General features: G+C 44.8%; 1 protein-coding gene across 1 annotated transcript in view; it reads left to right on the top strand.

Moving 5' to 3' along the window:
- drosha (drosha ribonuclease III) overlaps window positions 1-26,110 on the top strand; it is a 232,053-nt gene that overhangs the window by 155,065 nt on the left and 50,878 nt on the right. The window contains exon 29 of the mRNA XM_083777811.1: window positions 11,405-11,562. Coding sequence (XP_083633937.1) covers window positions 11,405-11,562 — 158 coding nt within the window. The remainder of the gene's footprint in view (window positions 1-11,404; window positions 11,563-26,110) is intronic.

The raw sequence follows: 26,110 nt of genomic DNA on the forward strand, positions 1-26,110 counted from the left end.
AAAAACTCTGCATACACTGCAAACAACCTACGTTTTGTTTTGTGAATATTATTTGTGACCCAGCTTGACTGAGGGGATATAAAAAATATATATATATTTTTTTTAAATGTTCATGTCATATGGAAGCAAATTGACATAGGTTGTTCAGTTTGACCCACCAGTTTTTTACAGATATGGCTTATATGTTCATTTCAGCTCTGACGTTTATTTCAGACGTGCCTGTGCTATTAGCTCATTATTTTTTTAAATCAGTAAAGCTGGAGGCTGCACTATGGCATGTATATATGTCTGTTATGTGGGCAGATTTTCTTGTATTTCTAACGGAGAAGGTTGTTAGTCCTGGGAGCAGTCACTGGACCGATAACTCTGCTGCCCTACGCAGTCAGGAGGGTCAGAGCAGGCTGTTCTCGCTCAGGTCGCTCGGGTCCTTTGGCCTTTGTGTAATAGGATGCTGCGGATCGTCTTATCAGTCTATAATGGCCACCTCTTCTTTGCCGTTTGCAATTTCCTGCTGTTGGAAGGGGGTTATTCACATGAAGACTGCGGACACAATTAGTCCTATGATAGGCTGGTGAGGAAGGCGTTGCGTGGGGGCGGGCTGTTGAGGAAGAATGGCTCTGCTGCTGAGGCCACACTGGACGGGTGGAGGATGTGGTGAAGGTGTGCGTGTGCGCGCCAAAGGGTGCTGGAGGCCACCAGGGCCAACCACTCCCTGCACAGATTGAAGAGCGCGGGTGTGTAAGTGAGCAAGAACATCATCAGTCCTTTGTGCCGTTTGCTATGTGATTGTACAACGAGGCACGCGTGTGTGGAAAACGCTATTGGAGTATACCGAAGTGACCTGACGTTCATCCCCTGGGTCTGAATTTACCCCCTAAAAGGAATCTATAGTCTGTGTGCTTCCGGCTGGCTGAGTTCACTGAGAGCTTTCCAGGGTCACAAGGTGCGGTTCCATCAAGCTTTTTTCGAAAATAGGAAGCGACTGTTCATTCATTTGAAAAAAGAAATCACATTTTCCGCCGTTTCCATCCACTGATAAAATATGATTATTGGAAGATATGAAATAAGCGAGACGCATATTATTTAACTTTTCAAAAAAATATAATTGGGAGCACCATGTGCCACTGCAAATAATTGCTGTAGTGCGACCAAAATGATCGCGACCGGGCCGGTTCCGCCCCACGAGATGATTTAATCCAACTTGTAGAGCATAAATATCTGAGCATGTCAAAAAAAGTAAGTTCCTAGTCCATTCCTGTCCAGAGTTATGATTTTTAAAAGAAATATCTCCTTGTTCTTCTGCTCTCCCTCTAACCTCCCGTCAGTCCGTGGACATTAACCCATTCTGACCTGAGATCAGATTCATATGAGGTTTCCACTGGACACACATTGGTCTGATTGACCCATTCTGACCGGAGATCAGATTCATACGAGGTTTCCACTGGACACACATTGGTCTGATTGACCCATTCTGACCGGAGATCAGATTCTAAAAAAAAAAAAAGTCGTTCTTCGATTTTTCAAAAAATAGCAGACCTACAAGCTCGTATCGCGCCACTCGGTGGCGCGATATGAGCTTGTAGATCTGCTATTTTTAAATAGCTAAAGCATAACATGATGCTGTCACCAAAATGGGTGCCCGGTCAGAATGGGTTAAGTGGGTGATTTTACTTCAATAAAAAAGCAGGCCTGCCATAGTTTACAAAACCAGAAATTATAGCAGAAACAGTATTTAGAATTTAATTATATTTTCAAATGGTTTATTTGGTGCTTCTTAAACAAAAATAGCATCTCATACCAAACTGGCTTGTAGGCCAGTGGTTCCCAAAGTGGGGTCCAGGGACCCCTAGGGGTCCTTGAGGGAGTTCCAGAGGGTCCTCAGCTAAAGGATAGTTAGGAGCCAAATGGACCCTTATTAGTTAGTTAGTTAGTTTCATTTATTGTCCACGTGTGGAAATTCGTCTTCGGTCTCAAACAGTACAAAACAAACGCTTACAACGACAGCAACAACACTTAACACAATTATTTTCTCATGGCAAAAAGTGCAGGACAACAGTGGCAGATACATTGGAAAACAAACTAATCTAGCGAGACATGGTATCATTTAGTGCCTTAATGGCATTTGGTATGAAAGAATTTTTAAAAATGTTACGGTTAGCTCTTGGTACTTTGTACCGTCTACCAGAGGGAAGTAGTTGGAACTCCCTGCAGAGTGGATGAGAGGGGTCGTTTGCTATCTTGATAGCTTTTTTACGAAGTACCTCCTTGTAGATACAGCCTAATTGTTGCTGTCTCTTCCCACTTATTTTTGAGGCTAGATTTACTATATGGGTCTGAAACTCTGAGAGTGTACATACTAAAGGTATACCAATTTCCCTGTACATTTTGTACACTCTCAGAGTTAATGTGTTTTCCAATATACAGTGGGAGATAGAGAGATAGAAATTCAGGTCAAACTGGGGGTCCACAAAATGAAAATGGCTGAAAATCATTGCTAGAGCCGTAAAAAAATCTTCTCTTATGGGGGTCCCTGCCTCCTGGCATATATTTTCAAATGGGGGTCCGTGGGCTATAATGAGTGTCATGTCCTTGACATGAAAAAGTTTGGTTGAATGTAAAAAATCGATTACATATTGGTGCTCGTTACATTTTGGTAGGTGCTCCTAATTTTTTTTCGGGTGCTCCTTCATTCTGAATTTGGTAGCACCAGTGCTACCAAGTAAAAAAGTAAATTTCGAGCCCTGCCATGTTAATAAAAAAACTTAAATGTAAAGATTTTGGGGTAATACAATTCTGGTATGAAGCCGAGGGCCGTATACAATCTGTCCCTGGGTGGCATTTGGCCCGCGGGCCGCACTTTGGACACCCCTGTTTTAGACTATACAGAAATGTTATTCATGGACTGACTGCCTGGTTGGTAATTGGGCTACAAGTCCTCTATGCTGTCCAGAGGTTGTCTTTCAATCAGGCTGTCTCTTACACGAGTTAAAAGTTAAATAAATCAGTGTGTGTTGACTCGACAGGAGCTTGTTATACGTTTTCGTTTTCAAGCACGGTCGGGGACGAGGGACCCCTGCGACCGTGTTGATATTGCTTCTGTTGTTGACTACTAGTCTCCACTCGTCCGTTCCGAGGTGTTTTTGGAGAAATATATTCACCGTCTTCACTTTCATGATCAATGCACTCACCGGGGAGAACAAGAGCCTGCAGACAGCAGAGGCTTCAGAAACAGCACTGCTAGCCCATTCTGACCTGAGATCAGATTCTAAAAATGTCTATTACATCCTGACAGTTTCATTATTAACCCATTCTGACCTGAGATCAGATTCTAAAAGTGTCTTCGATTTTTTCAAAAATAGCAGACCTACAAGCTCGTATCGCGCCACTCGGTGGCGCGATATGAGCTTGTAGATCTGCTATTTTTAAATAGCTAAAGCACGACATGATGCTGACACCAAAATGGGTGCCCGGTCAGAATGGGCTAGGGTCCTGAATGAGAGTGCATAAATGTATCCACATCACTCCCCACCCCTCCGTTCACTCCACTGACTCCCTCTGCGTTTATTTTTCTTCCTTTTCCTCAAACTGTTCATAAGCAGATATAATGCGAGTTCAATGCTTTCCAATTAGAAACCTTTTCCGCAAGTGTTTGCATAGCCCATTTAATTCTTTCGATTATATATGCCAAAATCCACCCCTTTTAGGCTTCAAGCGCAAAAGTGTTTTTGCGTGGGTGAAATGAGGACTTGTTTGCATTTTGAGGTGTTTCCATTCCAGGAGTTTATTATGCGCAAAAAGCCTTAATGCGCTTTAACAGGGCTGGATGGAAACGCACTCACAGTCTCTCACGTAGTCCCTAATATTCTACTGTGTCACAAGACCTGCAGTTTCTCCCTGCTCTCTCTGTGTGTGTCTCTCTCTGATTGTGTTTTGTGAGTGAGTGAGTGAGAGTGAGTGTCTGTGTTTGCAGCATACATCTATTGTCGGCATGCCTTCAAACATCTTTACATATCTTGTAATTTGGCCCAAGCCTTTGCATTTATGTGCATGTGTACTGTACATACATGCATTTGTTTACTCCATCTAGAGGATGACATTTTTCCGGGATTCCCGCGTGTCTGTCCCGTGGGAATCCATGGATTCAAACTTGTATTAATCCCGGGATTGGGATGGGGCGCCGGCCGGGAATGAAAAGTCTGTACAGTATGACTATGTTGTATTTATTTTTTCAATCCCCCCCCCCCCCCCCCCCCCCCCCCAAATGCTTGAGGTCTCCAGGGGCAGGCATTGTTGTCGCTGTGCTTGCTGTTGTGCTATAGTCAGTGTCGGGAGGAGTTTGGAATAAACATATCGTATCCAGGGTTCCCACACGTTCTGGCATATCTTCAGAGCCTTGACGATGGTTTCTCATGCCGTTACCCAGACATGAAACAATCATTGGAAATAGCAAAAATGTGTACGTTTTGATGAGCAGCGATGCTGACTTTCCAGGGTCACATTCAGATTATGTTCCTTAACCCATTCTGACCGTGTTTCTGACACATTTTGGTGTCAGCATCAGGTCATGCTTTAGCTATTTAAAAATAGCAGATCTACAAGCTCATATCGCGCCACCGAGTGGCGCGATACGAGCTTGTAGGTCTGCTATTTTTTGAAAAATCGAAGAACGACTGACATTTTTTAGAATCTGATCTCAGGTCAGAATGGGTTAATCAGACCAGTGTGTGTCCGGCGGAAACCTCGTATGAATCTGATCTCAGGTCAGAATGGGTTAATGTTTTAGAGTCAATATAGCTCTAACACAGAAGGTCAGAATCAAACAAAGAACACAGCCATGGATGAATAAAGATATTCTATAGATTGTATTCACTCAGGAGATAAAGTATTGGAGGAAGTTGAGAGAACCATGGCACCAGATCTATATAGTAAGTAAATGGTAAATATAAAGAAATCTTAGAAATAAAGTACAAAGAATGGTAGAAGAAGCCAAGATAATTTATTTAAGAGCAAGACTGCAAGAGCAACATAAAAGTGACTAAAAGGCTTTGGGCAACCCTGAAGTCATTCATCGGGATCAAAGAAAGATCCCCTGAGACGAAAGATGCTAATATACAGTAGGTCTTATTGGCCATAACCTTAACCCATTCTGACCTGAGATCAGATTCATACGAGGTTTCCGCCGGACACACACTGGTCTGATGAACCCATTCTGACCTGAGATCAGATTCATACGAGATTTCCGCCGGACACACACTGGTCTGATGAACCCATTCTGACCTGAGATCAGATTCTAAAAATGTCAGTCGCTCTTCGACTTTTTCTAAAATAGCAGACCTACAAGCTCGTATCGCGCCACTCGGTGGCGCGATATGAGCTTGTAGATCTGCTATTTTTCAATAGCTAAAGCATGACATGATGCTGACACCAAAAAGGGTGCCCGGTCAGAATGGGTTAACCTTCGATAAAGGCAGTGTGGCGGAGAACTTCAATGAGCTATTGCATTACGACTTGGCTCCGAAACCCCCCCCTGTCAGCACAGGTTAAATATGCAGAATCTCAAGTCAATAATTATTATGATGCCAAAAGGGAATGGGAAAGAGCAGTTCTCTTTTTTTAACAAAACATCAAAGGAAACGATTATAATGATTGTAAGAGGACTAGATGGTGATAAAGCCACAGGCTTAGCCCATTCTGACCGGGCACCCATTTTGGTGTCAGCATCATGTTATGCTTTAGCTATTGAAAAATAGCAGATCTACAAGCTCATATCGCGCCACCGAGTGGCGCGATACGAGCTTGTAGGTCTGCTATTTTTGAAAAATCGAAGAACGACTGACATTTTTTAGAATCTGATCTCAGGTCAGAATGGGTTAATCAGACCAGTGTGTGTCCAGTGGAAACCTTCGTATGAATCTGATCTCGGGTCAGAATGGGTTAAATGCCATCCCTGCCCTGGTTTTGTGGCGTGCAGCAGAGGCGATGGCTCCGTATGTAACTCACATCATAAATCTCCCAATCAAAGGTGCCACGTGATTTAAAAGAAGGCCAGAGTTACATAGAAAAGGCAGGGGGGGGGGATGAAGTAAGTAATTAAAGGCCAGTATCTATTTTAAGCATTCTTGGTAAAAATATTTGAAAGATTTATTCATGAGCTGATTTTTAATGATGTGAATTAGTTTGATATTGTATATGACTTAGAGTCACAGGTAACAGAGTGTCGCAGAGAGAGAGAGAGCTTGTAGATCTGATATCTTTGAAAAATCATGAAAATGTGTGCAAATATATCCCTGTGTCCGAGCACGAAAATGACATTATAGCATTTGTTCGTCACTGACACAGACAGGCCAGGGAGGATGGCTTGTACAGTACAGTACAGTACAGTACAGTACAGCACCACTCACTTGGGTGTGTGTGTGTGTGTGTGTGTGTGTGTGTGTGTGTGTGTGTGTGTGTGTGTGTGTGTGTGTGTGTGTGTGTGTGTGTGTGTGTGTGTGTGTGTGTGTGTGTGTGTGTGTGTGTGTGTGTGTGTGTGTGTGTGTGTGTGTGTGTGTGTGTGTGTGTGTGTGTGTGTGTGTGTGTGTGTGTGCGTGCGTGCGTGCGTGCGTCCCAGAAGCAAATATTTTCAGATGGGGGTCGGCGGCCAAATACATATAATTCTGGGGGTCCTTGACATGAAAAGGTTTGACAAACCCTGATATAGAAACACAGGTCTTTCAGAAAACTGTCAGGATTTAGAGGACATTTAGTAGAATCTGCTCTGTCCTAAATTAACGCTGAGCTGTACAGTAGAAAGCTGTGGTCGGAGTTAGTTTGGGCTGGGTGGAGGGAGGGAGGAACCTCTGTGGTCTCCCACTTCCCTCTGCCAGTTGTCAGCCAGGTCCATCATGGCAGAGACCTTGGTACCACACGCTGTGCACACCCAGGTCCAAGGCAGAGAGACCTTGGTACCACACGCTGTGCACACCCAGGTTATTTTAACATTTTGCTTCTAGATACGCATGTGAGAACATCCCAATTGTTCCATTTTACAGGAAATAATTCTTATACACTCCCGCGGCCTGTTGCTTTAAGGCCTCAGGCTTTGTGTGTGATGACGCAGAGTGCTCCCGCACGCGAGGGGATACGTGTGTGTGTGTGTGTGTGTGTGTGTGTGTGTGTGTGTGTGTGTGTGTGTGTGTGTGTGTGTGTGTGTGTGTGTGTGTGTGTGTGTGTGTGTGTGTGTGTGTGTGTGTGTGTGTGTGTGTGTGTGTGTGTGTGTGTGTGTGTGTGTGTGTGTGTGTGTGTGTGTGTGTGTGTGCGGCTGTGTGCATGCAAAACTCAGTTGAGACGGGTTCAAATCTGGTGTCTGTCCATTTTTTGTGTGTATTGTACGTAAGGATCCCCATTAGCTGGTGCCATAGCAACCAAGCTAGTCTTCCTGGGGTGAAGACCTTAGTGGGTCAAAAGTGGGGCATTTTCTTGCCTTTAATAAAAATAAGTCTCGTGGAGCTCTAGAAACTAGTGTGCGGATGTTATTTCCTCTTCTTTGATGTTTGCCTTGATGCCTGACATCCAGCATGCACCTGGCCTGAATATAGGCATTGAGATGTGCACACAATCTTCTCTGTGAAGTCTTCATGGGGTCCACATTAAAAAAAAAGAAAACATACGAATCAAATGCAGTTTAAAAGAAAACCATACATTGTAAATGCAAAATATATATATATTTTTAAACATGTTATTTGACCTTTTTTAACACCGGTTGATGGCATTCTATTAAGGAATACATATTCAAATTCCTACTCGTGCGGCGGCGGCGGTGGCTCAGGGGTAGAGTGCCTGGATGGTAACCGTAAGGTTGCCAGTTCGAACCCGGGCTCCCCCAGAGTTACTGTCGAAGTGTCCTTGAGCAAGACACTGAACCCCTAATTGCTCCCGATGTGCTAGTTGGTGCCTTGCATGGTTTCTGCTGCCATCGGTGTATGAATGTGTGTGTGAATGGGTGAATGTAATGCACAATCTCTGTAAAGCGCCTTGGATAAAGGCGCTGTATAAATGCACCATTTACCATGGGCTTGGCGTCATGCCCAAGAGCACCGCCTCGAGGTTTACAAGGTGTTATTTCTTTTTTTTTCCTTCCCACCTCACACATGCCCCGAAGCTGAGGGTTAAGTGCCCTGGTGGAAGGAAGAGCAGCAGGCGTAATGAGCGCCCAGGCAGATAAGTAAGGGCAGTTACACGTTGCGCGGATAATTGCGCGGATAATTGCGCTGCTTGCCGCCGCCGTGTTCAGCGTAAGCGGGGTGCGCAAAACGAAACACTTCCTGGTCTTTTTTTGTTTTTTGACACATTTGTTTTTGTGCAGTGGTGGAAAAAAGGTACTCAATTGTTTTACTTGAGTAGAAGTATCAATACTGCAATGTAGAACTACTCCATTACAAGTAAACGTCTTCAAAAGGTACTTGAGTAAAAGTGTTGGCATCAAGTACTAAAAGTAAAAGTGTTCATTATGCAGAATGTGCCATTTTTAAGTTTTCAAATGTATAATGTGACGTTTTTTCTTTTCTTTTAAACAAAATCTACAAAGTAACTAGCAGAATGTGAGGTATGTGCTTTATACTCGTTGTGTACTGGCCTGTGCTGAAAGAAGTGATGATTTCTAGCCGTCAGGTGTCTCTGACTGTGTTAATCACGGTTGGCTATTCAGGATAGCTAGCTGGGTACCTCCACACTCTAATCAGATGTGATTAGAAGTGACGCGTGACATGACGTTAGCAGCGACCCGCAGCGGCCATTAAAGTGCCTTTCACTAATTAAGGGAAAGGGACAGAGAATTGGGGGGGGGGGGGGTTTGTAAAGGGGAAAGGTGCAATGTTCCTTAAGACACGCTGAAAGACTGAACCAGACATCACCACCACCAGCACGCCAGTGAAATGTTGAAATGTTGAATTAAAAAATGCATCCAGCTAGTCACGGTGCATCAACATTAACATGGAGGAAGTCTGAAAAATGCATGTATTTCGGTGTGTTTTTCTTGATGGTAATTACTGATAACAGAAAACAAGCTGTGAAGTGTTTACTGGCCTTAGAACAGCCCACATTGTAGCTTTACATGTCAGGGGGGGGGGGGGGGGGTTGTGTGGTTCATATAGCTAAATAAAGTGTGCTTACAAGGTCGATTCAATGCACTTTATTTGCATCAAATGTCCACAGTGCATTAGGTCGCAGGGTGTTTCCTGGTTTCTGCAGGAAAGATGTATTGATCGTGTACATCAGTTCAGGGGTTGGAAACCCATAGTATAGGATAGTGAATGAACCGGCGCGATAACCGAGTCTAATGATCGTTATTACAATGTCCACTCCTGATGTGAACGGGAATATTTCAAAATAAGGGAAAATGTTATTTCTTATGCTGGAAATGTTTTTTATATTTGATGTGGTGTCATAATTAAACGCAATGAATGTGTGCCACAAACACGAACCGTTGCACCATCTGTCGCACAAGTGAAGCCCGCAGCTTCCTCGTATTCCTCAAGGAAGCTCTTAGAAGGAAGTGAAGTGGTCACGTGACTGGGCTGCGCCATGACACTTTCATGGACACTTTCATGGGAGCCAAACCCACACCGGTAGTGCAATGAATACATGGCAGTGAATGGAGCCGGCTGGAACAGCTCATAACAAACATTATTCATGAACAATTGCGAGCTTTGTCATATAATTGGTTCAGGAATATGAAAGAAGACATAAGTGATATCACACGTTTTTTCCGAGTGGTTGTTTTTCGACTTAATAACTATTTATTTTTATTGAGGTATTTATAGAAGAGCACATAATACGTTTTCTGCCTGGGCTGCTCTCTGCTCTTTGAAAAAATAAATCACATTAAGTAGTATGCACATCAAAAAATAAGACAGCCTAAAATAATGTGTTATATATATTATTTTATTTTCCAGAAGCGATCACTTTACAAAAGGTCTGTCATTCATAAATAATGTTTGTTCATGAGCTTGTCACTGAGCTCTCATTGGCTCCAATGCATTCTGCCCAACTTCCGGGTGTAGTTTGGCTCCCGTGAAAGTGTCCATGAAAGTGTCATGGCGCATCCCAGTCACGTGACCACTTCACTTCCTTCTAAGAGCTTCCTTGGTATTCCTGACGGCTGCACCCCATGTCCTGACGTAGCAGTGTTTATTTTGACAGCAAATTTAGATTTTAGTTTAGTCAGTTTTGAATAAAACAGTTTTTGTATTATTTATTTTTGTCATATTCTAGTCTGGATATACTTAGATCTCTTCTCCACTATTCGTTGTCGTTTTAGTCAACGTAGCTTAGTTTTTATTTAGTTTAGATTTAGTTTTCCTCTGTGGGGAAAAAAAGGTAGTCGACGAACATTTTCCGTCATAGTTTTAGTCGACAAAATCAACACTACTGGGTAAGGAACCCTGGCCTGGTGCCCGGAGATATGTCCATTTCTATCTATTCTTTTTTGTATTTATTTAAAGATCTAGATGGTCCATTCCTTAACCCATTCTGACCAGGCACCCATTTTGGTGTTGGCATCATGTTGTGCTTTAGCTATTGAAAAATAGCAGATCTACAAGCTCATATCGCGCCACCGAGTGGCGCGATACGAGCTTGTAGGTCTGCTATTTTTTGAAAAATCGAAGAACGACTGACATTTTTTAGAATATGATCTCAGGTCAGAATGGGTTAATACTGCATGAGAAAAAGGCTGCATCTGCTGTAAGTCATTTTGGTTGTTTTACACTATTTGACTGGTGAAAACATACTGCCTAAAAGAGGCCCTCGGGCAACAGACTTGATTTGTTTGATTCATTTATAGCTGGAGCTCTTATATACAACCCCCCGCTTGCAGCACTGGAGCTCAGTGCAGCGCATACCGTGTACAAACGGCATTTACAAGTTGTGTGGGAGGGGGGGGTGAGTGCCGGGTTATTGCGAGGGTAAAATGGGTTATTTCTCCCTCTTTCCCTCTCACGCATGTGCGTATGTATATACACTGGTCGAGCTTTCAACTATAAAAAAAAAATCACATCCTTCTGAAGTGAGGGGCGCTCTTATCGTCATACGTCGTCCTATACATCTCATTCCGGCCTATCAGAATTTGCGTCATCAACTTCCGTCTTCAATGTTTGCGTTTTACGCAAACATTCAAAACTGTCCATTAATTGTCGATGCCATTTCATGTTTGTCGGGACAAACACTCAAAACTGGACATTCATTATCAATGGCATTCAATGTTTTTGTTAGGACAATGTTTGTATTTACACACCCTCAAAGCTGTACATAGGGAGACTAACGACCCTCAAACATTCCACATTCACATGAACTATGACTTTGACCTTTTAACTACAGTATTGTTAGGAGCTGAACCTTGCTGCTCTGACCCCTCTGTGTCCTCCAGGTCCAGGAGCCCCAGACTGACCGGCAGCTCATCGAGACCTCCCCGGTGCTACAGAAGCTCACCGACTTCGAGGAGGCCATCGGCGTTCTGTTCACACACTGCCGACTGCTGGCCAGGGCCTTCACGCTGCGGACCGTCGGCTACAACCACCTCACACTGTGAGTCACTGTGTGTGTGTCAGTGGTCCAACATTTAACCCATTCTGACCTGAGATCAGATTCATACGAGGTTTCCGCCGGACACACACTGGTCTGATGAACCCATTCTGACCTGAGATCAGATTCTAAAAAATGTCAGTCGCTCTTTGATTTTTCAAAAATAGCAGACCTACAAGCTCGTATCGCGCCACTTGGTGGCGCGATATGAGCTTGTAGATCTGCTATTTTTTAAATAGCTAAAGCATAACATGATGCTGACACCAAAATGGGTCAGAATGGGTTAACCCATTTAGACCTTTGATGGCGGCTGTGCCCTCTGTGTCACATTATACATCTCTCTCTCTCATATGGCAACATTTGATATTTCTGAGTGGTGCAACCACTCCTATAGACAGCTACGTGGGTCCCTGGCTGGGCCTGTCCGAGAAAATAGTCACTGTCACTGTTGCACAGCCTAACACACAGACACTCACACAGGCCAGGGATGAGGGCTTGTACCGTACGTACAGCACAGCACCACTCACTTCAGACGCGTCTGATTTTTTTAATACGAATTTGAAGGTTTTCAGAAAACCTCAGGTTAGGTTTTAAAGGTATATTCAGTGATTTCACTTAATTCAAATATCACTTATTTTTTTGTTTTGTTGTGATAATCCTCCCTACTATAGAGTGTGCTGGCCATATAAGGAGTTCCTCCCTGTCCCCAGTTAACCCCTGGTGGTCAAAAAACCTTAGGTTTCGTTTTTGGCTCTCTATCCTGATTGGACGAAAGGCTGGGTCCCACAGCCAAAAACGAAACCTAAGGTTTTTTGAGTGAAATCACTGAATATACCTTTAAGAGGCGTTCATAGAAAAAAATGGCTAAAGTCGAAGAAAGCAGCAAATGAAAAAAAAATGTATAGCCCCTCCTATACATAGGTTTAATGTTTGTCTTTTTGTTCAATGTTTGTTTGACAAACGCCAATGACAATGAAGAGGAATTTTGTAACTTTTTGTACATCAGTCTCTTTATTGTTAATGGCATTTAAGGTTTGTGTTGGCACCGTTTGTTTTATATCACTATTACATCACCTACTCAACATATGAGTTAGACGTTAATATTATTAGCGCCCCTCACTTTTTACTTTCTCTAATAACAACCTAAAACATGAACCTTGGTTGAAAATAAATGAAAAAGCCAACGTTGTCCTTTTAAAAACCTTCTGGTGTGACACTGCGAGTCCTCCAGGGAGGGTAGGAAACATTCCCATGTTGTGCTCGGCCAAGCATGGCCACCCTCTGCACGGCTCACTGGTCCCAGGAGGTGCTATTCCTGTACCCAGAACGCTGATAGTCCCCCATCATCGGAATGGTAACCCAATAGCAGGATTTCAGGTGCGTCTCTTCTTTGAGACCTTGAATTTCCTCAGCTGTGTGCGGTGGTACAGGTGCTGCCTAGCTACTCCTCGGCCACAGTGTGTTGCTGTCCGCGGTGGCGTGGTCAGTTATCCGTGGCGAGCGCTGCTGAGTGACGTGCAACACGAGGTACTTGAAGAGAGGCTGTGAAGAGGCTGTTGATCCATGGCACCACAGCAACAGTTCTACAGCAGTGGTTTTCAACCCTTTTCATATCAAGGCCCATTATTGTCTCCACCAGGCCGAAGGCCATGGGGGGAGAGTATGTTTTGCACTCCGTCCGTCCGTGTGTGTGTGTGTGTCCGTCCCTGTGTGTGTGTGTCCGTGAGCAGCTAATCTCGGCCACCGTTAACCCGGTCGATGCCAAATTTTGCACACACACTCCCTGGATGCCAATGATGAACCTCTGCCCCAAACTTTCCAGAACGGCCTGTTTCCAGGAGGTCGCTTTGTGCAAATGTTTTTGCACAGTACACCTACAGATTTTGTCCAAACATCGCGCAAATTGGTACACAGTCTCTCTAGAGCCATTCAACGAAACCGCTCTTTCGGATTTCTCAGACTCCATCCTGATTGGTTAAGATTGGCTTCCAAAGTTCACAGGAGTGCTCAGTTTCAAACAAAATGCTGCAAATCATGAACACATCGTGTGATTTCCGTGAAATTGTGCACGCACATTCCCACTAGGCCGAGGACGAAATGCCACATGAACAATTTCAACTCAGCCTCAAGGTGGCGCTATAACTGGCCGAAAAGTGTTTTTACCTCTAACTGCACGGATCTGTGGATAATTTACTTTTGTTGCCCTTTTATCCAACCACCAGATGAAAGCAAGCTGCAATGTCCTACATTCCTATCCTGGTGGAGACCTGTGCCCAGAAGGGCACTTTTTCTAGTTTATTATGCATTTGAGCCATGCGACCACTAGGGTTTAATACCGGGATTCCGGGTACAGGGCACGCAATTTCCCCGCCCGGGGAATGGCTTCGGGGACCCGACCCGTCGTCCCGGAGGTTGTTGTTTTAGAAATGACACTAAAGGCGTTTTCACACAGTGCGCGTGCGTTCCCCTGATCTATGAGCGGTCAAATGTCCAATCTGAACCCTCCCATCATTTGATGATATTTATATGGAATTATGGATCACACTCGAGGGCTGCAACGGGAACGGGAGCCAGCGGGACCCAGCGTAAATGTTGGCGGCGCGGGCGGTATTTAAATACATGCGGGCGGGCACGGGCGGTCAAAGATAAAATCAGCGGGACTCCGTGAATCCTGCATCCTCCCGCAATATTGACCAGATACAGTTTATACATAAATGAGAAAAAGAGGTTGCGCATCAGCAATGGGTTTTCAGTGGAGTGCCAACCCAAATCCAATATACATATTCTTTGACAGTTTATATACACTTTTAACAAAATATGAATGTCTGACAGACATCTTCAGGCACGCTCCCAAAGCTGCTGCACCTGTCAATCATTAGCCTAATCAGTCACTCTGTGAGAATTGTGTGTTTTACGGACAGAGCTCGCTCTCTCTCTCTTAACCAATTCTGACCGGGCAGCATCATGTTATGCTTTAGCTATTGAAAAATAGCAGATCTACAAGCTCATATCGCGCCACCGAGTGGCGCGATACGAGCTTGTAGGTCTGCTATTTTTGAAAAATCAAAGAGCGACTGACATTTTTAGAATCTGATCTCAGGTCAGAATGGGTTAATCAGACCAGTGTGTGTCCGGCGGAAACCTCGTATGAATCTGATCTCAGGTCAGAATGGGTTAATCAGTGTGTTGTGCACTGGCCGTGCTGGCTATTTTAACACCCAATCGGACTTTTCATAAAGTACAAAGCAGGATGGTCACATACTCCACATTCTCTGAGTCAGGGGACCCAGCACTGCTCAGAGGGTGAAAGACCATAGCTATATCTATGTGAGGTCGTTTATTCCTTTTTCCCCGTGCTTCGACAGTCACATTAGTGCAAACTCCTTGTGTCACCTTTTCTGAATAGCATAGTAGGCCTATAACATTATTAATATTTGAATTTAAAAATGTTAATCTAGGCCTATATGTTCATATTTCGTTCAAATAAAACGTTTTAATTTAAACCAAAAAAATATCACTATTCTATTGAACATATGAAGTATATACTATATAAATGCATTTTGGTGGGCACTTTTTTTCTATCTATCTATCTATCTATCTATCTATCTATCTATCTATCTATCTATCTATCTATCTATCTATCTATCTATATATCATGCTATCTATCATGCTATCTATCATGCTATCTATCATGCTATCTATCATGCTATCATGCTATCTATCTATCTATCTATCTATCTATCTATCTATCTATCTATCTATCTATCTATCTATCTATCTATCTATCTATCTATCTATCTATCTATCTATCTATCTATCTATCTATCTATCTATCTATCTATCTATCTATCATGCTATCTATCTATCATGCTATCTATCTATCTAGTCTCTGTACATCTGTCTCTGTAATCCACATAACTCGAGAACAGTTCACCCCACCGACTTCAAATTTGACACACGTGTTCCACACCACCACGGGGGGTGCAGTGGCCGGTGTCGAGTCGGTCTGTAACGGTTTGTTATAGATCATGGATCTGGGGTGCCAGCCAGGCAGTTGTATCCTGACAAAATGTTAGTTAATAGGGTAACCGTTGCATAAGGCTGTGCAGCATACCGTGGTCCGCACCACACTGCACACCCTGTAGAGTCACTTGTAAACACAATAAACACAGACACGGTAGAGTTGCAGTTAATAAGTTGTATAATGAAATGTTCACAGCACATAGGTTCACAGTTCAGTTCAGTATTCAGTTCCCATACAGTTCCAGCTTATATACAGCCCTTGCACAAACGCAAAACCCGACCGCTATGTGTCTCGTACCCCGCACGTTATCCGTTAGTTTGTACCCAAACCCCTCAGTGTGGTGGTTAAATCCCCACTGTTCCAATGCAAGGTGTCCTCCTTACGATCCAAGCGATCCCCGGGGAGTCCTCTCAGTGTGATATCCTCTCCATTATGACTTTGTCCAAAAGATAACGTTTCGTGCGCACAACGAATGATAAACTTTAAAGGGTTACAAACAAACAAAGCGTAACCGCGAGTCCCACAGACACCTCCAGCCTTCACGCTGTCACAGCTGACTGCACTTCCTCCTGCCGCTAGCCAGGTGCGTGACGTCAGGGCATAAAAAGACGTATCAGTCTGGAGTGTATTAGTGTAACTGACGGCAGAGATGGGCGTGCGTGGTGTATGTGCGTGCGTGCGTGGCGACGCTAATCGCCACAGGTCGGACCCACGGTTGTCCAGAACCGCCCCAAAAAGGCCTCTGCCCCGGGCTCTCCATATATGGAGCTGGCTTGTTCTGACATCATTCTGACGTCTGCATAGACTCCATATTTGGGCATGCCTGACAAAGAACTCCATATTATATGGGCATAAAAGGGACACAGACATTATATCTGGGGGGTGGGGCATGCATTTCCAACTTGCATCGTTCCAAGTCGGCCAGTGGACCAACGGGCACCGACGTAGAGGCTCCAACGCATAATATCTGTGTGGGGAATGCATTTCCAACTTGCATCGTTCCGCTCTAGTTGATCAAAATAACAACTCTTCTACATCCTCTAATTGTGTAGTCGTCTTATGAATTAACTTAATGCAGATGTTTAACAATAGTTTAACTCTTGAGAGTCTATAATGGAACCAAATTTGGTTATTACTCATTTTACACTCTCCCTGCATGCACGGCAGCATTATACGGCTGGCTCAACGCAGAGTGCAGCATACCCTCGCATCTGACGCATGTGCCGAATTTGAAGACGGTCGGTCAGACGATACTCAAGATACGTGAACTACAGATGACACAGACAGAGACCAGACAGGCTTTGATCCAAAGCCATATTCATATAGTCTGCTAAAGAGCCGACGTCTTTCTCCTTCACCGCAATTATGTCCTTGTTCTTTTTTTCATTTTATTATTATGGAAAAGAAAGTGCCAGGAATATATTGAGTATATTCATTCAGATTCAATTGGTCTCATTAACGAAGCAAATGTGCAGACTGACCTAAATAGCCGCCAGCAGAGAGAGCGAGAGAGAGATTCAAAAAGGCTGGGAAATGGTAGCCCTCCCCCCGGACCACAAAATGAAGTATCAAAGGTCACAGCGAAGTAGGTCACACTGTCATAATAGAGAGAGCGAGAAGGAGGAAGGTCAGACGATAAGAGCTGAGAGATGGCGAGACGGGAGACCCCGACTTGGCCCCGGGCGTATCGCGTCGCATATGCCGTAGAGGACGAATCTAAGGAGAGGAAACGAGGATGGGGAGGAGAGAAGAGAAGAGGAGAGGAGGACTCGTGTGGGGTGGTTGTTGGATTGAAGTTTCCCCCTTTTTTTATCCTTTATTTACCCAGGGACGTAGCTAAGCTAGGGGGGCTTATTTTCAGCCACGCCCCTATACACAGAAACACATCAAAACATGGGAGCTGAGCTGAGACGGGGAGCGAGTGACGACACGCCTCAGTAATCTTCAACGAGAGGCCGCCGATTATTCGAGATACGTGTCAAAGTCGAGGATCGGGCGGAGACACGACCGCGCGCTGTCCCCCGTGACACTGTCACGTGCATGCTCGTTTCATGCGCGCATGCACCCGCGGGCATAGCAGCTTGATTTTTGGTCAGGTTTTCTTTTCCCACGCTGTTACACGTCTGCAACATGGGACCGGCGGTGCGATCTCCACTGCGATCCGAGCGAGAGCGCCTGCTCCCCGTCTGGAGCGGCCTTTATACTGGTGGACACTGAGCTACTCCACTGGAGCGCTCTGGGATTCAGGGCCTTGCGCTGAAGGGCACTGAAGGGCTAATGGTGGTGGTGGCCGCCAATCACTTCCCCCCACACAAAGATTTGTCCTGCCGCCGGTACGGGGAATCGAATTGGGAGCAGCTCATCCACCAAAATCTCATTTAACCCATTCTGACCTGAGATCAGATTCATACGAGGTTTCCACTGGACACACACTGGTCTGATTGACCCATTCTGACCTGAGATCTCAGATTCTAAAAAATGTCAGTCGTTCTTCGATTTTTCAAAAATAGCAGACCTACAAGCTCGTATCGCGCCACTCGGTGGCGCGATATGAGCTTGTAGATCTGCTATTTTTAAATAGCTAAAGCATAACGTGATGCTGACACCAAAATGGGTGCCCGGTCAGAATGGGTTAAATCTCAAATATCAAATCAATACCAATTCTAGAAGGTTGTCCATAGAATTCATCTTTATATTCCTTTGATTTGCCGTAGGCTCCCGAATGATCACCATATAGGTTCCCAGGTTATAGAATGATCCCTCATTCCATCCTTTTTCTCATTTTAATTTCTTGACAAAATGGGTAAGAAGAAGAGAGTGGCAAACTGCAACAGATTTTTTTTAAACAAAACATGCATACATAAAAATAAATTTAAAGTTAGTATTTTGTTAACTATATATGTAGGCTGTCAGTGTCGGTCTGCCGATGCTTCTAGTGAATGAGACAAAGGAAGAGCGACATTATATTATTGGAAATGTACAAATATTGAGCGGATTAAACTACTTTAACAGGCTCTACTTATTTAAAAAAAAAACAGCCTATAAGATGCTATTCATTAACACACAGAGCGGCAATGACAGAGTTCTCCGCCCTATCAATTAGTAACGCCCAGCGCTCAGGACGGAGATTGATAAAAAAAGACGGAGATTATTGATATCAAAACCGATCGCATCGCTCCACAGGCTGGGAGCGTCTGTTGCTCCACAGGCTGGGAGCGTCTGTTGCTCCACAGGCTGGGAGCGTCTGTTGCTCCACAGGCTGGGAGCGTCTGTTGCTCCACAGGCTGGGAGCGTCTGTTGCTCCACAGGCTGGGAGCGTCTGTCGCTCCACAGGCTGGGAGCGTCTGTTGCTCCACAGGCTGGGAGCATCTGTTGCTCCACAGGCTCCACAAGCTCATATCGCGCCACTCGGTGGCGCGATATGAGCTTGTAGATCTGCTATTTTTAAATAGCTAAAGCACGACTTGATGCTAACACCAAAATGGAGGGAGGGCAGAATCCATTTCTTGCGACCGACGCTGTCGCGACGGACAGGTCCGTCGGGAGGTCCGTCGGTCCGTCGGGAGGTCCGTCGGGAGGTCCGTCGGGAGGTCCGTCGGGAGGTCCGTCGGTCCGTCGGGAGGTCCGTCGGTCCGTCGGGAGGTCCGTCGGTCCGTCGGGAGGTCCGTCGGTCCGTCGGGAGGTCCGTCGGGAGGTCCGCCGGTCCGTCGGGAGGTCCGCCGGTCCGTCGGTCGTAACTCTGTCATTTCTCTACCGTTTTGGACGGGGGTGGTCTCATTTGAATCGTGTGGCCCCCCCGGGGGCGTCTATGGGGGTCTCGAGGTTCGGGGACCCCTGGGGGCCCCCAGGGACCCCCACATTGTAACTCTGTCATTTCTCTACCGTTTTGGACGGGGGTGGTCTCATTTGAATCGTGTCGCCCCCCTGGAGGTATCTTTGGGGGTCTTAAGGTTCGGGGACCCCTGGGGACCCCCAGGGACCCCCAAATGGTAACTCTGTCATTTCTCTACCGTTTTGGACGGGGGTGGTCTCATTTGAATCGTGTCGCCCCCCTGGAGGTTTCTTTGGGGGTCTCAAGGTTCGGGGACCCCTGGGGACCCCCAGGGACCCCCAAATGGTAACTCTGTCATTTCTCTAGCGTTTTGGACGGGGGTGGTCTCATTTGAATCGTGTCGCCCCCCTGGAGGTTTCTTTGGGGGTCTCGAGGTTCGGGGACCCCTAGGGACCCCCAGGGACCCCCAAATGGTAACTCTGTCATTTCTCTAGCGTTTTGGACGGGGGTGGTCTCATTTGAATCGTGTCGCCCCCCCTGGAGGTTTCTTTGGGGGTCTCAAGGTTCGGGGACCCCTGGGGACCCCTGGGGACCCCCAAATTGTAACTCTGTCATTTCTCTACCGTTTTGGACGGGGGTGGTCTCATTTGAATCGTGTCGCCCCCCTGGAGGTTTCTTTGGGGGTCTCAAGGTTCGGGGACCCCTGGGGACCCCTGGGGACCCCCAAATGGTAACTCTGTAATTGATGTACCATTTTGAACGTGGGTGGTCTCATTTGAATCGTGTCGCCCCCCTGGAGGTTTCTTTGGGGGTCTCAAGGTTCGGGGACCCCTGGGGACCCCCAGGGACCCCCAAATGGTAACTCTGTCATTTCTCTAGCGTTTTGGACGGGGGTGGTCTCATTTGAATCGTGTCGCCCCCCTGGAGGTTTCTTTGGGGGTCTCAAGGTTCGGGGACCCCTGGGGACCCCCAAATGGTAACTCTGTAATTGATGTACCATTTTGAACGTGGGTGGTCTCATTTGAATCGTGTCGCCCCCCTGGAGGTTTCTTTGGGGGTCTCAAGGTTCGGGGACCCCTGGGGACCCCCAGGGACCCCCAAATGGTAACTCTGTCATTTCTCTAGCGTTTTGGACGGGGGTGGTCTCATTTGAATCGTGTCGCCCCCCTGGAGGTTTCTATGGGGGTCTCGAGGTTCGGGGACCCCTGGGGGTGCGTGCGTGCGTGCGTGTGCGCGTGCGTGCATGCGTATACGGGTGCTTGTGCGTGTGCGCGCGTGCGTGCGTGTGCGCTTGCGTGCATGCGTATACGGGTGCTTGTGTGCGCGCGCGTGCGTGCATGCGTATACGGGTGCTTGTGCGTGTGCGCGCGCGCGTGCGTGCGTGTGCGCTTGCGTGCATGCGTATACGGGTGCTTGTGTGCGCGCGCGTGCGTGCGTGTGCGCGTGCGTGCATGCGTATACGGGTGCTTGTGCGTGCGCGCCCGCGTGCGTGCGTGTGCGCTTGCGTGCATGCGTATACGGGTGCTTGTGTGCGCGCGCGCGCGTGCGTGCGTGCGTGTGCGTCATCGTATTTATTATTATTATTATTATTATTATTATTATTATTACTACTACTTTGTATTATTATTATTATTATTATTATTATTATTATTTTTATTATTATTATTATTATTACTACTACTACTTTGTATTATTATTATTATTATTATTATTATTATTACTACTACTTTGTATTATTATTATTATTATTATTATTATTATTATTAATATTATTATTTTTATTATTATTATTATTATTATTATTATTATTATTACTACTACTACTTTGTATTATTATTATTATTATTATTATTATTATTATTATTATTATTATTATTATTATTATTATTACTACTACTACTTTGTATTATTATTATTATTATTATTATTATTATTACTACTACTTTGTATTATTATTATTATTATTATTATTATTATTATTATTAGTAGTATTATTAATATTTTTATTATTATTATTATTATTAGTATTATTATTATTATTATTATTATTACTACTACTTTGTATTATTATTATTATTAGTATTATTAGTATTATTATTATTATTATTATTATTATTAATATTTTTATTATTATTATTAATAATATTTTTATTTTTATTTTTATTATTATTATTATTATTATTATTATTATTATTATTATTATTATTATCATTATTATTATTATTATTACTACTACTTTGTATTATTATTATTATTATTATTAGTATTATTAATATTTTTATTATTATTATTATTATTATTATTATTATTATTATTATTATTATTATTATTACTACTACTTTGTATTATTATTATTATTATTATTAGTATTAATATTATTATTATTATTAGTATTATTATTATTATTATTACTACTACTACTTTGTATTATTATTATTATTATTATTACTACTACTTTGTATTATTATTATTATTAGTATTAATATTATTATTATTAGTATTATTAATATTTTTATTATTATTATTATTATTATTAGTATTATTATTAGTATTATTATTATTATTATTATTATTATTACTACTACTTTGTATTATTATTATTATTATTATTATTATTATTATTATTATTATTATTATTTTTATTATTATTATTATTAATATTTTTATTTTTATTTTTATTTTTATTTTTATTTTTATTTTTATTTTTATTATTATTATTATTATTATTATTATTATTATCATTATTATTATTATTATTACTACTACTACTTTGTATTATTATTATTATTATTATTACTACTACTTTGTATTATTATTATTATTATTATTATTATTATTATTACTACTACTTTGTATTATTATTATTATTATTAGTATTATTATTATTATTATTACTAATACTACTTTGTATTATTATTATTATTATTATTATTAGTATTATTATTAGTATTATTATTATTATTATTATTATTATTATTAATATTTTTATTATTATTAATCCCCAGGGGTCCCCGAACCTTGAGACCCCCAAAGAAACCTCCAGGGGGGCGACACGATTCAAATGAGACCACCCCCGTCCAAAACGCTAGAGAAATGACAGAGTTACCATTTGGGGGTCCCTGGGGGTCCCTAGGGGTCCCCGAACCTCGAGACCCCCAAACAAACCTCCAGGGGGGCGACACGATTCAAATGAGACCACCCCCGTCCAAAACGCTAGAGAAATGACAGAGTTACCATTTGGGGGTCCCTGGGGGTCCCCAGGGGTCCCCGAACCTTGAGACCCCCAAAGAAACCTCCAGGGGGGCGACACGATTCAAATGAGACCACCCCCGTCCAAAACGCTAGAGAAATGACAGAGTTACCATTTGGGGGTCCCTGGGGGTCCCCAGGGGTCCCCGAACCTTGAGACCCCCAAAGAAACCTCCAGGGGGGCGACACGATTCAAATGAGACCACCCCCGTCCAAAACGCTAGAGAAATGACAGAGTTACCATTTGGGGGTCCCTGGGGGTCCCCAGGGGTCCCCGAACCTTGAGACCCCCAAAGAAACCTCCAGGGGGGTGACACGATTCAAATGAGACCACCCACGTTCAAAATGGTACATCAATTACAGAGTTACCATTTGGGGGTCCCCAGGGGTCCCCGAACCTTGAGACCCCCAAAGAAACCTCCAGGGGGGCGACACGATTCAAATGAGACCACCCCCGTCCAAAACGGTAGAGAAATGACAGAGTTACAATTTGGGGGTCCCCAGGGGTCCCCGAACCTTGAGACCCCCAAAGAAACCTCCAGGGGGGCGACACGATTCAAATGAGACCACCCACGTTCAAAATGGTACATCAATTACAGAGTTACCATTTGGGGGTCCCTGGGGGTCCCCAGGGGTCCCCGAACCTTAAGACCCCCAAAGAAACCTCCAGGGGGGCGACACGATTCAAATGAGACCACCCCCGTCCAAAACGCTAGAGAAATGACAGTTACCATTTGGGGGTCCCTGGGGGTCCCCAGGGGTCCCCGAACCTTGAGACCCCCAAAGAAACCTCCAGGGGGGCGACACGATTCAAATGAGACCACCCACGTTCAAAATGGTACATCAATTACAGAGTTACCATTTGGGGGTCCCCAGGGGTCCCCAGGGGTCCCCGAACCTTGAGACCCCCAAAGAAACCTCCAGGGGGGCGACACGATTCAAATGAGACCACCCCCGTCCAAAACGGTAGAGAAATGACAGAGTTACAATTTGGGGGTCCCCAGGGGTCCCCGAACCTTGAGACCCCCAAAGAAACCTCCAGGGGGGCGACACGATTCAAATGAGACCACCCACGTTCAAAATGGTACATCAATTACAGAGTTACCATTTGGGGGTCCCCAGGGGTCCCCAGGGGTCCCCGAACCTTGAGACCCCCAAAGAAACCTCCAGGGGGGCGACACGATTCAAATGAGACCACCCCCGTCCAAAACGGTAGAGAAATGACAGAGTTACAATTTGGGGGTCCCCAGGGGTCCCCAGGGGTCCCCGAACCTTGAGACCCCCAAAGAAACCTCCAGGGGGGCGACACGATTCAAATGAGACCACCCACGTTCAAAATGGTACATCAATTACAGAGTTACCATTTGGGGGTCCCTGGGGGTCCCCAGGGGTCCCCGAACCTTAAGACCCCCAAAGATACCTCCAGGGGGGCGACACGATTCAAATGAGACCACCCCCGTCCAAAACGGTAGAGAAATGACAGAGTTACAATGTGGGGGTCCCTGGGGGCCCCCAGGGGTCCCCGAACCTCGAGACCCCCATAGACGCCCCCGGGGGGGCCACACGATTCAAATGAGACCACCCCCGTCCAAAACGGTAGAGAAATTACAGAGTTACAATGTGGGGGTCCCTGGGGGCCCCCAGGGGTCCCCGAACCTCGAGACCCCCATAGACGCCCCCGGGGGGGCCACACGATTCAAATGAGACCACCCCCGTCCAAAACGGTAGAGAAATGACAGAGTTACGACCGACGGACCGACGGACCGGCGGACCGGCGGACCTCCCGACGGACCGGCGGACCTCCCGACGGACCGGCGGACCTCCCGACGGACCGGCGGACCTCCCGACGGACCGACGGACCTCCCGACGGACCGACGGACCTCCCGACGGACCGACGGACCTCCCGACGGACCGACGGACCTCCCGACGGACCGACGGACCTCCCGACGGACCGACGGCCGTCGCGACGGCGTCGGTCGCAAGAAATGGATTCTGCCCTTGCTGCCAAAATGGGTTCCCTATCAGAATGGGTTAATGGATTAAATAACCCTGGAAATGACCTACTTGATCCAGCAGCAAATAACGTCCTTGCTTTCTCTGGTGTGAACTTTGAAGAATGATTTTTTTAAGCATATCCCCTAACATTAATATTCATTGAACTCTGTAGGCATAGAGAGGCAAACCCTTCTCACTCCCGACTTGTCAGACTTCAGAGACGTTCAGAGACTAACATAACTAATCATAACATTGTTGACGATATTTATTAGCATAACTAAGCTCTCGGCGCGCCCCGCCCGCAACCTATTAATTAAAAACAAGATGGCTGAGCCCTAAGCAACGGGTTCAGGACTCGTCTGGGCTTTGCAGACCTCTAGTGAAGTCACCCTCAGCGGATTAGACGGTGATTAACTACCGTCAATCAAGCATATTGTTTTATTAAGTACATCCAACAGGCTACAGCAGCAGTAGTCGGAGAGATTGGAATGAGCATTGCTCATTGCCGTACAAATCATTAGCGTAATTGCTGAGTCATAAGGTTTTCAGGACAGGAGAAGTTCTACTGCAGGTAAGTTAAAACACTTTGTGTGCCGAACACGTCTTTAGAATGACCCCCGTAGGAAGCCCATGACATCTGGGGACGTCTTAGGGTATGTTGTAGCTCTGGTCCATAGCTCTAATGCCTTCATTAGAGCTATGGTACTCTTCTCTTCCTGCGCTCGCATGAAATGCAGACCAGCCTCTGGTGAAAATGAATGTTTTTTGCTACTCACCAATACAAAGGTGGTTATTTTCACTACTTCTTAAACATTTTGTTTTCCAATTTATTGGAATTTATTAGATTTATTATTTATTTGATTATTAGAGTTTTATGAGAAAAATAATCACTGCATTTTGTTTTTAATTCATGAACAATTTAGCTTTTTTTGGGAATGTTTTTGGAAAATGTTTTGAAATTATGACAATAAAACAAAAATCAGGGAACCCACAGATGGTTCCCAACCCAATACTGGCACACATGGTGCTCTATAGCTGTGGAAGAGCCCCCCGTCACTACCCCCTCTGAAGGGGCCTCTCTTAACGCTGTTACAGTCAAAGGAGACTAAAGATCTTTCCTCTTCACAGTTTTACTCCTTTCCCCCCCCCTACCTTTTTTCCGGAGCGCTGTGACCATAACCCTGCTTTTGAGCAGAGTATAATATGGCCCTTTTTTATTCCCCTTCCTTCTGATCCTGTTCCATCCTCTTTGCATGCGTTGTGCTGCCCCTCCCCCTCCCTCTGTCTCTCTCTCTCTCTCTCTCTCTCTCTCTCTCTCTCTCGCTCTCATAGAAAGATAATTAGTCAAAAACATGGACTGAGTAAAGAGAGCTGAGCATGTGTTAGAGAGAGAGAGTGAGAACACACACCAAACACAGTGGCATGTACAGTATGTGCTTGTGTGTACAGTCGTGTCTTGATCAAGCCCCCCCCCCCCGAGCATTCCTCTGTGCCTTGTGGTGGATAGCGGG

The sequence above is a fragment of the Protomyctophum parallelum genome, assembly GCF_964188405.1.
Source record: "Protomyctophum parallelum genome assembly, chromosome: 12".
In the NCBI taxonomy this organism is placed as follows: domain Eukaryota; kingdom Metazoa; phylum Chordata; class Actinopteri; order Myctophiformes; family Myctophidae; genus Protomyctophum; species Protomyctophum parallelum.